The 12,474-nt window shown below is 53.5% G+C and overlaps 1 protein-coding gene across 1 annotated transcript; it reads right to left on the bottom strand.

The window, feature by feature from the left end:
* Positions 1-5,453: 5,453 nt before the first annotated feature.
* Positions 5,454-8,807, bottom strand: LOC134434582 (olfactory receptor 14J1-like; the record flags this gene model as incomplete). The annotated part of the gene is made up of 2 exons (XM_063183241.1): positions 5,454-5,475; positions 8,302-8,807. Coding segments are annotated over 2 exons (528 nt in total), but the record flags the coding sequence as incomplete, so codon positions are not given.
* Positions 8,808-12,474: the final 3,667 nt, after the last annotated feature.

Here is a 12,474-nt window from a genome sequence, read left to right as displayed (position 1 = left end):
ACCCTCCCTGCCTAGATTCTGCCCAGATTTTCCCTTTGCACACACAAGTCACAGGCTGAAGTCAGGAGCTCCCTCCATGCCCAGAGGGAGGAAAAAAATGAAAGGGGATGAAGATTTCTCCTGTGCAGAGCCCCTGCAGTGGGAACCACTACTTATCAGGTTTGTGTCCTTTGGGCTCAGGAACTGGTGACATTCAGGGGCACAGAAGGGTTTCTTGCCAAAAAAACACAATTTGAACAGGATACAGTTTAACATTGCAGCAAACAGAGTTCTCCATGATGTCCCAGCAGCATCTGACATGTCCACCATCCCCAAGGGATTTCTGTACAGGAACAGTTTTAGACAAAGACATAAGAAAAGGCAGTTCTGTGATAGATATAAACACAATAAAGATGTTGATTATTGATATATTTATTTGCACTTCAGAATGATTGGGCAACTTCCTGCAGCTCAAAGCATGAAGCCAGTCAGTTGAGAGGCACTTGAATGACCAGAGAGCATCTGGATGAGGAAATCTGGGAGCAATGGGAAGCATAAATATCCAGCTCGTCTAGTGAAGAGATGTCCTTAGACATGGTCATTTCAATAGGAGAGCTTGAAACCCCAAATGGAAAAGAGAGATTTATATAATAGAATGGATACTGGTGACACCAGTAGAAAGCAAGATCAGTATTTCTTCTCCTGCTATCTGTACACCTCCAGGAAAACCCTGTTCGTGGTGGGAAAACTTTGCCATTTCTTAACAGTACTCAAATGACCCAGATGATAAAGTTTTGCCTGTATATGATGAAACTAACAGGTATTAAAACCTGTGCCCCTTTCCAGGCAGACATCAGCTGTGTGCCTGTGAAAAGGCAGGGCCACTTGTACCCTGAGGTACCCAGCTGGGATTGCATCTCTCCAAGAGCACCTGAGGGAGAGCAGAGCACGTTGCAAACTGCAGGTCCCTGACAACCCCACAGGGCTCCTCACCCATCAACATCTGTTCTGTTCCAGTCTGAAACAGGGCCCAGCATGGTGCTGGGATCATCAGAGAGCTGAGGTGTGTGCTGGAATTCAATGCCCTCCCCATCCCACAGCAGCCCTGCATTTCCCTCCTGCAGCCTTGGTCTCCAGCACAGCCATGGAGGCACTTTGGGCTCTGGACTGTTCCTGCAGCCCCCAGGGCAGCTGAGCTCTGCCTTTGGCACAGTCAGGCCTGGCCAGCACAGGCCATGCTCAGCAATTGCTTGTGTGTGCCTGGCCTTGCTGTCAGCCCCGACAGTGGCTGCGTGGCCCCTTTGTGGCCCTGTGCTGGCCCAGCCATGGTGGCCCAGCCCCTGTGCGGGCCCAGTCCAGGCCAGGAGCATTGCGGCTGGGAACGGCCCCTGTGCCGTGGTGCCCACAGCAGCCTTGGGGCTCTGTGCCCCATGGCCTCCCTGCTGGGCAGCCTCTGCCAGCTCCTGCAGAGCCCCTGGCACCTGTGAGGCTGCACAGACAGCCCTGCCCCGGGCTCTGCTGGCCTCTGGGCCAGCAGAGAGGCTGGCCAAGGCTGGCCATGGCTGGGAGCAGGACCTGAGCCCCGCAGGAGGATGGAGCTGGACCACAGCCAAACTCAGCCCAGGCCAAAGCTGGGCTCAGCAGCCAAGGCTGCCAATGCATGGGCACAAAGGCTGGTGCTGGCAAATGTCCTGGGCCCCCTCCCTGCTCTGTCCATGCCACCAAGGGCACAGGGCAGCCTCCTCTCTGGGCCACTTGCCTGTTTGCAATGCCTTGCACAGGCGCTGGCCCTGCCCCACAAGGCCTGGCCTGAGTCCTGCCCCTGCACACTCAGCCAGGCTGAGATGGACACTGATGGTTTCTGGGCCAGGCTCTCTGAGCCAAGCCCAGCTCCCTGCAAGCTCTGCCAGCTGTCCTGAGCTCTGGGCAGCACCAAGGGCCTCTCCCCAGCCCAGCCCTGCCGGCTCTGGTCCCACAGCTCTGCTCAGGCCAGGCTGCTCTGGGCACTGCCCCATTGCCTCAGCCCCTGGCAAGGGCACAGCAGCAGCTGCAGCTGCCACAGCACTCAGCCCTAGCCATGGGGGAAGGTGCTTGGCCAAGGCCAAAGGAGGCTCCCTGGCTTCCCTGCTCCCCTCGGGCTGAGGTGCTGAGAGCTCTGCAGCCCTTGCTGCCATCCCATCTGCCCAGGGCAGCACAAGAGCCCTGGCCTTGGGGCCCTCAAGAGCTGCTCCTGCCGCAGGCCCAGGGCCCATGCCGAAGCTGGGCCTGCCAAAAAGCTGTGCCCATTTCTGTTTATTGCTGCTCTGATGGCAATGGATTCTCAGCCACTTGGAGGTTGATGATGAATTTTATTTCTCCAGAGGCCTCTTCTTTCTTGAGGTCTTCTGTTCAGAAATTCAATGTAAAAGGCTAATAAATATTTGTTCCAAACACACCTTAACAAGAAAAGCCCTTGGAAATAATAAAAGTGTTTTTTGGTTAATTAGACAGATTACAGAAGTCTATTTAATGTGAATATACTGTATTTAAAACAATGCAGAGAGAATTGTTTTTTCCTGTTTTCTTATTTTGCTCATAGATTGATATCAGCAATGTCCAATTGATATTGACCCCCAGCACCTCCTCATGCAGTTTGAACAGATATGAAAATCCAGACCCTTCATGGCTGACAATGAATCACACTTTGTCTCTATCTCCTCCCCACTATTTCCCTCATCCAACCCCGGGCACTCAGAGCAGCTGAGGAAAGGAGTCACATCCAGGGGTGTCCCCAGGGCTCAGAACTGGGGCTAGGTCAGTTCAATCTCTTTATTGCTGATCTGGATGAGGCCATCGAGAGTACCCTCAGTCAGTTCCCAGGTGAGCCCAAGCTGGGTGGGAGTGTGGCTGTGCTGGAGGGCAGGAAGCTCTGCAGATAGATCTGGACAGGATGGAGCCATGGGCCCAGGACAATCAGATGAGGTTCACCACAGCCAAGGGCCGGGTCCTACCCTGGGCTTACAACCACCCCAAATCCCTGACCATACCCTGCCCCTGATCCCTACAGCCTGTCCTGTTTCCTTCATCCCTGCATTGCCAGGGACTTTGTGGGATAAGGGAGCTCTGCTCTGGCTATGGAGGGAGGTCCAAGTGCTACCACTGGAGTGGGAACCACAACTCATCATGTTTCTTTCTTTTGGGGGGTGTGGAATCGGTGACACTCAGAGGCACAGAAAATTTCTCTTCATGGCAAACAGGCTCCAGTTGAACAGGACACCATTTCAAACCAATCACAATCCTCCCTGAGATATGTGCAACGTCCCAGCAGCATCTGATGAGTCCACCATTCACAGGTGATTTCCTTACTAAAATTAATTTCAGACTAAAGAACAAATAAGTTCTTGTATCAGGATGCTCATCCTGGACTGGGTGCAAAACAGCTCAAACAATTCCTGATTTGCCAAGCTGTCAGTGGTGGATGGAGATGGGAGGTCAGGCTGCTCTTGCTGTTGAGGAAATGCTGAAAGCAGCCTGACTCATTTCATCTCCTCATGCCCTGGCTGATCTCTCCTCTTTCCCCTTCCATCCACTGGCTTTTGTCTCCCCCCAGGCCTCCTGTGAAGAGCCTGGCTCTGTGTTCCCCATCCCCTCCTCGCTGGCACTGCCAGGCTGGGATGAGGAGCCCCTCAGCCTTCCCTGCTCAGGGCTGGACAAGCCCAGCTCCCTCAGCCTCTGCTCACAGCCCAAGGGCTCCAGCCCCACCTTGGAGGCCCTTCCCAGACCCTGCTCCAGCTGCCAGACATTTTTCCTGCCCTGGGCAACCCAATCCAGGCCACAGTGACTGGAGAACCCACGTCCTTGATGTCCTGGTCACACAGCCCTGGCCCCTTGTCCCCATGTCAGGCTCTGGGGTGGATCCTGTGGAACATCCTTTGGTGGAGGCTGTGGCTCCAGGTGGGCCGGGGGGATCCCGGGGGACAGGGACCCTGCTGGGCATGAACAGCATTGGACTTGTTGGGAGAAACTGTGAGGGGGAGCTGGGGCAGAGTGACCAACCTAGTGACCTGACAGAGCGCTGCTGGGATGTCACACAGCCCCTCTGTGATGTCACAGCCTGCTCTGTGAGGTCACAGCCAATTCTCTAATATCACACCGCTGGTCACTGATGTCAGAGCCCACTCTGTGATGTCATAATCTGCTCTGTGATGTCGGACCCCTGCCCTGTGATTTCACAGCTGGCTCTGTGATGTCACAGAGGAAGTCTATGATGTCATAGCTTTTCCATGACCTCACCTACCCTACTCTGTGATGTCATTGCCCACTCTGTGACCTCATGTTACCAGATGATAAATTGCATCCACCAGCTGAGCTGACACCTGGGGTTTGTTTTCCACAACACCAGACCTCTGGAAACCACACAATGCCCATTGTGTGGTAAGGGAACTGTAAGTCCAGCCGCCTCAGTGTCCTGCCAGCTCAGCCAGGCCCACTGGAACACTGGGGTCCGTGACCACCAGGGACCACCAGAGAGACCCCCAGGATAGAAGAATGCATGAGTAAAGGGGAGGGGAAATGTGTTAATTATTTTGAGGAAATGATTATCCATATGTGTGTTTAGTCTAAGACAATCAATGAATATGTGTGCAACATACAGAAAATAAACAGAAACTTTCCTGTACTCAGCATGCACAGCTTTGGGAGGAGCTATCCCCTGTGCATACAGCTGAATAAAGAATGCTGATTCTTAATGCTACATTGAGGTTAAGGAGATTTCTGTTTTAGTGACATTTTGGTAACACTCCCACTGCCAAAGAAAGCTCTGTCTCCTGCTGTCAACAAATAGAGAAGGGCTGGTGGCAGATGTGGGGCTGCCTGGGGCACAGTGACCATGAAATAACCAAGTTTTTATTGTTCTGTGAAAGAAGGAGGGGCATCAACAAAACTTCTACACTGGAATTAGAAAGGGCAGACTTTGGCCTATTAAGGATGCAGATTTGGGGGGTACCAAATCAGGTACTGATTATTTTAAGGAAAACAGGCCTTAAAAACAAAGGGATCCAGGAAGGATGGACACATTTCAAGAAAGTAACCTTAAGGGGGAAGGAGCAGCCTGTCCTAGTGTGGCAAAAGATGAGCTAGTGAGGTAAATGACTGGCCTGGCTGGCCGTGGAGATTTTGTGGGAACTCAGGGGAAAAAAGAAAGAGCATCAACATTGGACAGAAGGTCAGGCAACTTAGGAAAAGTTTAAGGATCTTGATAGGTCATGCAGAAATAAAAGCTGAGAGGTGAAAGATCAATGAGAACTTAACCTGGCCACTTCTGTGCAAAATAGTAGTAAATGTTTCTACAAATAAATTTTTAGCAAAATACGGGATAAAGAGAACCTCTACTCTTTTTTTTGACACAGTGTAGAATACAGTAACTAAAGATAAGGAAAGGCTGAGCTGCTTAATACCATGTATGTCTCAATGTTCAATATTAGGGCAGGCTGTCTTCAGGACAAGTGCTTTCCTGAGCTGGTAGGTGGGCACATGGAGCAGAACAGCCCCCTGTAATCCAGGAGGAAGCAGTTGGTGACCTGCTGAGCCACTCAGATGCTCACAGGTGTGTGGGATCAGATGGGATCCATCCCAGGGGGATGACGGAGCTGTGGATTATCTCCCCAAGCTGCTCTCCATCATTTACCATCAGTGCTGGCTCACCAGGGAGGTCCCAGAGGACTGGAGGTGCCAGTGTGAGCCCATCCCCAAGAAGGGCTGGAAGGAGGAGCTGGGAAACTCCAGGCCTGTCAGCCTGACCTGGGTGCCCGGCAAGGTTATGGTACAGATCACCCTGAGTGCCATCACAGGGCACCCACGGGATGGCCGAGGGATCAGAGCCAGCCAGCGTGGATTTAGGAGTGGCAGGTCCTGCCTGACCAACCTGGTCTCCTTTTATGACCAGGTGACCCACCTATGGATGCAGGAAAGGCTGTGGATGTTGTGTGCCTGGATTTCAGCAAAGATTTTGACACTCTGACAGCATTGCCTGGAAAAGCTGCAGCCCACAGCTTGGGCAGGTTCCCTCCTCGCTGGGAGATTTAAGAGCTGGCTGGAGGCTGGGCTCAGAGAGTGGTGGCGATGGTGCTGCACCCAGCTGGTGTCCAGGCACTGGTGCTGTCCCCCAGGGATCTGTGTTGGGCCCAGTCCTGTTTAATATCTTCACTGATGATCTGGCTGAGGGGATCGAGTCCACCTTTCACAAATTGCAGATGGCACCAAGCTGGGTGTGAGTGTGGATCTGCTGGAGGGCAGGTAAAGAAGACACAGCCTTAAGCTGCACGAGGGGAGGTTCAGGCTGGGCAATAGGAAGAAATTCTTCACAGAAAGGGTAAGTGGGCATTGGAATGGGCTGGCCAGGGGGGAAGTGGCAGAGTCACTGTCCCTCTCCAGTGGCACTTAGTGCCATGATCTGGGTGACAAGGGAGTATTAGGGTATTGGTTGGGCTTGATGATCCCAAAGGTGTTATCGAGCCTATTTGATTCTGTCATTCTGTGATAACTGGGACGCTCTGGGGCCATTGTGACACTGCAGGGCCTCATGGAACTAAGAGGACCATGGTGACACCGTGCAGGCCCACAGAACCAGGGGTCCACTGTGGTGCTCTGGGGCCAAATGGAGCCAGGGAGTGCGCCGTGACACTCGGGGTCCTCATGGAACCACAGAGGCCATTGTGACACTGCAGGGCCTTGTGTAACCAAGGGGTTTCACCATTTTGACACTGCAAAATCAAGGAGACCATTGGGACACTCCACGGCCTTTCTGACACTGCGGAGGCCCATGGAACCAAGGGACTCCTGTGAAACTGCAGCACCAACGAGAACATTGTCACACTGTGTAGCCCCATGGAACCAAGGAGACCATTGTCATATTTGGGGCCCCATGGAACCAAGGACATCTTTGCAGATGTCACCAAACTGGGTGTGAGTGTTGATCTGCTTGAGGGTAGGAGGGCTCTGCACAGTGCCTGGGACAGGCTGGATCCAGGGCCCAAATCCAAAAAGGTGAGGTTTATGAAGACCAAGTGCTGGGTTGTGCACTTTGGCCACAACAACCCCTGCAGTGCTAGAGGCTGGGGACAGAGCGGCTGGAGAGCAGCCAGGCAGAAAGGGACGCGCAGGGACTGATGGACAGCAGGCTGGACATGAGGCAGCAGTGTGCCCAGGTGGCCAAGAAGGCCAATGGCTCCTGGCCTGCATCAGGAATGGTGTGGCCAGCAGGAGCAGGGCAGGGATTCTTCCCATGTGCAGGGCACTGGTTGGGCAGCATCTCGAGTGCTGTGTCCAGTTGTGGGCCCCCTGGGGTGGGCAATTAGAAGAAATGTGAAGCAGGAGGTGCAAAGAAAGCAAATGTGAAGCAGAGGAAATGCTCAGGGCTGTTGGGGGCAGCTGCCAGGCAGCCCTGGCTCTGAGCAACAGCATCTGCAGTGGGATAGGAAACTCCCAGCTGATGGGAACAAACTTTCTGGCTGACTGCAGAGGCCAGCACACTGGAGATGGATCTACCCCTGCTCTGCTGCTCCTTCCCGTCTCCCCCAGGGCCCTTGCAGAGCCCCAGCCATGCTGTTTGCCCCCAGCCTGCCCACGGCCAGCCTGGGGCTGCTCACGGGGCTTTTCTGTGCTGAGCATTGGCCTGGCCATGTTCTTGAGAAAGCCTGGGCAAGGAGCCTGGAGCTCCCAGGCCCTGGCCTGAGGTGTCAGCGCTGCCCCAGCAGTGCCCATGGCCTGTCCCTGCTGCAGCCCTGGCACTGCCACCCCCAGGGCTGTGCCCGGCCCCGAGAGCACTCAGGCCCTGCAGCAACACCAGGGCCACCAGGGCAGCGGGGCAGGGCCACGGCAGCAGCACTGGCAACACCAAGTGCTGCTGCTGCTGGGCACAGCTGCTGTGCCAGCACTGATCTGCCCCCAGCTCTGCACACAGACATTGCTGCTGCAGCTCCAGAGAAGGAAACAAAAGGGCATCTCTACAGAAAACTTTGCTGGACTGTGGCAGTGAGGAGCTATGTTCTTGATAGCTTCATATGAAAGAAATCCTTTTTTTCATTTAAAGGTATCAAGAGCACAGCTCCTCGCTGACACAGTCTACAGGTCACAGTGGACGTGTGGAGAAACAAAATGAGATATGGCAAAATTGATTGCTTTCATTTAGGGACAACATTAAAAAAGGTAAACAACCAAATAAAAGCTCCAAAATGAAACCAACAAGAAGTATCAAGACAACTTTTATTAGAAATTATTTTCAGAAACTGTCCAGCAATTTAATGTTTCCTAAATTGTCTAGTCATCAGTCTCCAGACTGCAGCCTTGAGCTCCTGGTTCCTCAGGCTGTAGATGAGAGGGTTCAGGGCTGGAGGCACCACTGAGTACAGAACTGACACTGCCACATCCAGGGATGGGGAGGACATGGAGGGGGGCTTCAGGGAGGCAAAAATGCCAGTGCTGACAAAGAGGGAGACCACGGCCAGGTGAGGGAGGCAGGTGGAAAAGGCTTTGTGCCGTCCCTGCTCAGAGGGGATCCTCAGCACAGCCCTGAAGATCTGCACATAGGAGAAAACAATGAACACAAAACAACCAAATACCAAACAGGCGCTAATTGCAATGAGCCCCAGTTCCCTGAGATAAGATTTTGAGCAGGAGAGCTTGAGGATCTGTGGGATTTCACAGAAGAACTGGCCCAGGGCATTGCCATGGCACAGGGGCAGGGAAAATGTATTGGCTGTGTGCATGAGAGCATTGAGAAATGCACTGGCCCAGGCAGCTGCTGCCATGTGGGCACAAGCTCTGCTGCCCAGGAGGGTCCCGTAGTGCAGGGGTTTGCAGATGGACACGTAGCAGTCATAGCATATGACGGTCAGGAGGAAAAACTCTGCTGAGATGAAGAAATAAAAAAGAAAGAGCTGAGCAGCACATCCAGTGTAGGAGATGTTCCTGGTGTCCCAGAGGGAATTGTGCATGGCTTTGGGGACAGTGGTGCAGATGGAGCCCAGGTCGCTGAGGACCAGGTTGAGCAGGAAGAAGAACATGGGCGTGTGCAGGTGGTGGCCGCAGGCTACGGCGCTGATGATGAGGCCGTTGCCCAGGAGGGCAGCCAGGGAGATGCCCAGCAAGAGGCAGAAGTGCAGGAGCTGCAGCTGCCGCGTGTCTGCCAATGCCAGCAGGAGGAAGTGCCTGATGGAGCTGCTGTTGGACATTTGCTGGGGCTGAACATGGGGACCTGTTCATGGAGAAAGGAAAGTGACAAGTCAGGAGAAGCTGCTTGGAGCCAAACCTGGGCCATTCCCTGTAGCCTTTCCCACTGGGACTCACCCACTCTTGTTCCTGCTCTGGGAAATCCTTCACCCAGGTTCCTACCTGAGCTCCAGTTGTGCTGCCTGAGTGTGCCAGGAGCAGCCAGGCCTGTGCATGGGGGCCCTCAAGGAGCCATCCCTGCCCTACTGCCCTGGGTTTGTGGCCATGTGGCAGAGGGACAAGCCTGGATAGTCAGGATTTTTCAGTGGAATCACTCAGAATGGAGATAGGTTTGGTAGCATTTGCACTCCTAGGTTTTTAGGACATGAATTACAGGAGCTGTTTTAAGGATATTTTTCCTACCCACAGATCATTCCTGGCTCTCTGAGGTCAGAAATCCCCAGCATTCCTGCTGCACTCAGAGTTTGCCACTGCGAGATGAGAGAGGCAAAGGATTCCCTGTGGCTGAGGGAAGGTGAGGGGCTGGATGGGCTTGTTCCCAGCTGCCCTGGCTTTGCACCTTTGACTGCAACCAGAGCACAATCACACTCCCGGATCACCCTGGGATAAACCAGACCCTGCCCAGAGCAGAGGGATCTCTGAATGTCTCACCTTCTCTAAAGGTCTCTGGGAAAGGTCTCTGCACCTCCTTGTGCCAAGGACACTCATGGCTCCCTTGGCAAACCCAACAGCATTTCCTCAGCTCTGGCAGCTCTGCCCTTCCCTGTGGGACATTCAGGGAACTCCCAGAGGCTCTGGCACAGATTTGCACCCAGGAGGGCAGCTCAGAGCTTGGAAGGGCACAGCAAGGAGATCCCTGGCTGTGCCCATGATGGGATCTCAGGGAGGGGGCTCAGCTCATTCCCCTTTCCCATGGACTGCTTTGCCCACAGCCCCACAGGTGCCAGGGAAGCTTGGACACCCCATTCCCATGGACACACCCCTGCCTGGCAGGAATGCCAAGGGTGGTGCCTGACTCAGCTGCTGCAAATGCCAGAGCCTCCCTGAGAGCAGCAGAAAACAGTGACAATATCAGGGCAGGGCAGAACCAAGAGAAGATGTTGTGGTGCTGTGCCTGAGAGGGCAGGGCAGAGACAGCCGGGCACTCAGGAAAGTGTTCCCATGCCCACCTGTGCCTGGTACCTCCCACACACCAACCGTGCCCTCATCCTGCCCCCAGCTCTGCTCTCTTCAGCCCCCTCTCCTTCCCTGAGCATCTCCCTGGGCCTGCACATTCCCTCCTGAGAGGAGCCTTGTCCCTGCCAGCGCTCACAGAGCCCATCCCAGCCTGTGTGCCCTGGCCAGGGCCCTACAGAAACCTGCCTGTGTGCAGGGCCCTGGCTGGGGCAGGCTCTGTGTGCAGCTGGGCAAGGGCAGCTCAGGAGAGCCCTGCTGGGCCCTGCAGAGGTGATGCTGCTGCTGCCCAGGGCTGAGGAGAGGCTGGTGGCCTTTTGGGAGGCTCCCAGCAGAGAGACGGACCACCCAAAGTTACAGTTCTGGAGTCCCCGTAAATGCTCAAACATTCCTTTGATGATCCTGTGTGTCCCTTTCAACTCAGAATGTCCAATGTCCTGGGATTCTGGGATTACAATTCCTGTTCTGCTTCTCTCATTCCCCTGTTGTCTATAATCAAGACAGAAAAAAACAAAACCCTTGCAACAGTGTTAGAACAGTAAAGTAAAAACCAGACATTAATTGGAAGCTTCCAGGTGTCCCAGTGGGGATGGGGCACACCCGGGGCCTGATTTCAATGATTTATTAAGGTTGATTAATTAGGATATTTAACAGGAGCATCCAATAGGAGATTCAGGCGCCCCAGTTACACACCCCTGGCTCAACCCATTGGAGTAGGTCCAAGGGTTTCTTTGCCTTCACTTTTTGCTTATGACTGCTCACATTCTGGTGAAAAAACAAAATGTTCTTGTAGGTCCTCTTCCTGATAATAAGACTATATAGTATTCCAGGAATGTATTAAGACAGTCAGCTTAGTGTTCTAAAATCTAAGAGAAAGATAAGGAAACAAACTAGAGTTAAAGAAGGATTAAAGTTATATAAGTATATAATGGTAGTTTAATATAGTTAATTAGGAGTTTAATAGAATTAAGTAAGGATGATAGTATCATAACTATATAATAGTAATTTACAGAGCTATGAATATATAAAAAATTATAAAATGGAAAAATCTTTTTGTAATTACCCCAACATTCCCATCCTTCTCCAAGCAGGTAATTGAAAACACTCTCAGGAAAGGTCCTGGTCTTTCCAGCAATCCCAGGCTTACCTTCTTTGGGAAGTGTCCTCTGGAGCTGTGCCCAGGCTGGTCTGGAGCTGGGAGCAGCCCTGCCCCACCCTGCCCCTCTCAGCTGGCTCCTTCCCCCCACAGCTTCTCCCCATCACTGGGAGCAGCTGCCAGGGCTGGCTGAGAGCATTCCCTGGCAGGCAGCAGGGTCCCTGCCCCAGCACAGCGCCCTGGGCTGCAGGACCCTGCTCTGCAGGACAGCCCCGGGCACCCCTGGCTGCAGCCCCGGCTGCTCAGCCCTGCAGCAGAGCCTGGCAACAGGAGCCGCCTTGGGCTGTGCCTGGGCTGGGGTAGCAGGGAAAGCCAGCCCTGCCCTAGGGCCACACACAGCCCTGCCCTGGAGCAGCTCTGAGAGTCCTCCTGAAAGGTCCTCAAACCTGTGGGATGTGCCAGTTCCAGGAGATCCCTACAGGAACGGCAGCTTCTCTTCCCACAGCCAGGGAATGACTGTTTCAAACCTGGGCTGATTTCTGCTCTAGTGAGCCCTGAGTGAGCTCTGCTCTGTGCTCCCAGCCCAGGCTAAGTTTAACCCCTCTGTGCCCCTGTGCTGTGCCCGGGGTGGCTGCAGGCAGTGCCCCAGCCCTGCTGGGCTGTGCACAGGAGCTGCTCCTGGCCAGAGCTGTCTCTCTGCAGCGCTGCCAGTCCCAGGAGCTGCCTCTGTGCCAGGAGCCTCTGTGCAGGTTTTTGAAAGGACTTTGGGTTTGGCTTTTGCCTTGGAGTCTCTGAAAGGTTTGTGCAATCATGGGCTCCAATTACTGCTATAATTAGTCCCTGGAGAGGCTTTGTCAGTAACACCACTCAGTGGGGCTCATTTATGCTTCAGGGTACTTCAGTTTTTTCAAAGTACTTGGTGTTTCCCTTTTGATACAGACTCTGTGAGAGGTTTGTGCAATCATGGCCCCAATTATCTGCTTTAACGAGTCCCTTGAGAGCTTTATACTGAAACTTAG

The sequence above is a fragment of the Melospiza melodia genome, unplaced genomic scaffold (genome assembly GCF_035770615.1).
Source record: "Melospiza melodia melodia isolate bMelMel2 unplaced genomic scaffold, bMelMel2.pri scaffold_44, whole genome shotgun sequence".
NCBI lineage: Eukaryota > Metazoa > Chordata > Aves > Passeriformes > Passerellidae > Melospiza > Melospiza melodia.
Note: the sequence above shows the minus strand (reverse complement) of the source record. Positions and strands in the feature narration are given on the sequence as shown.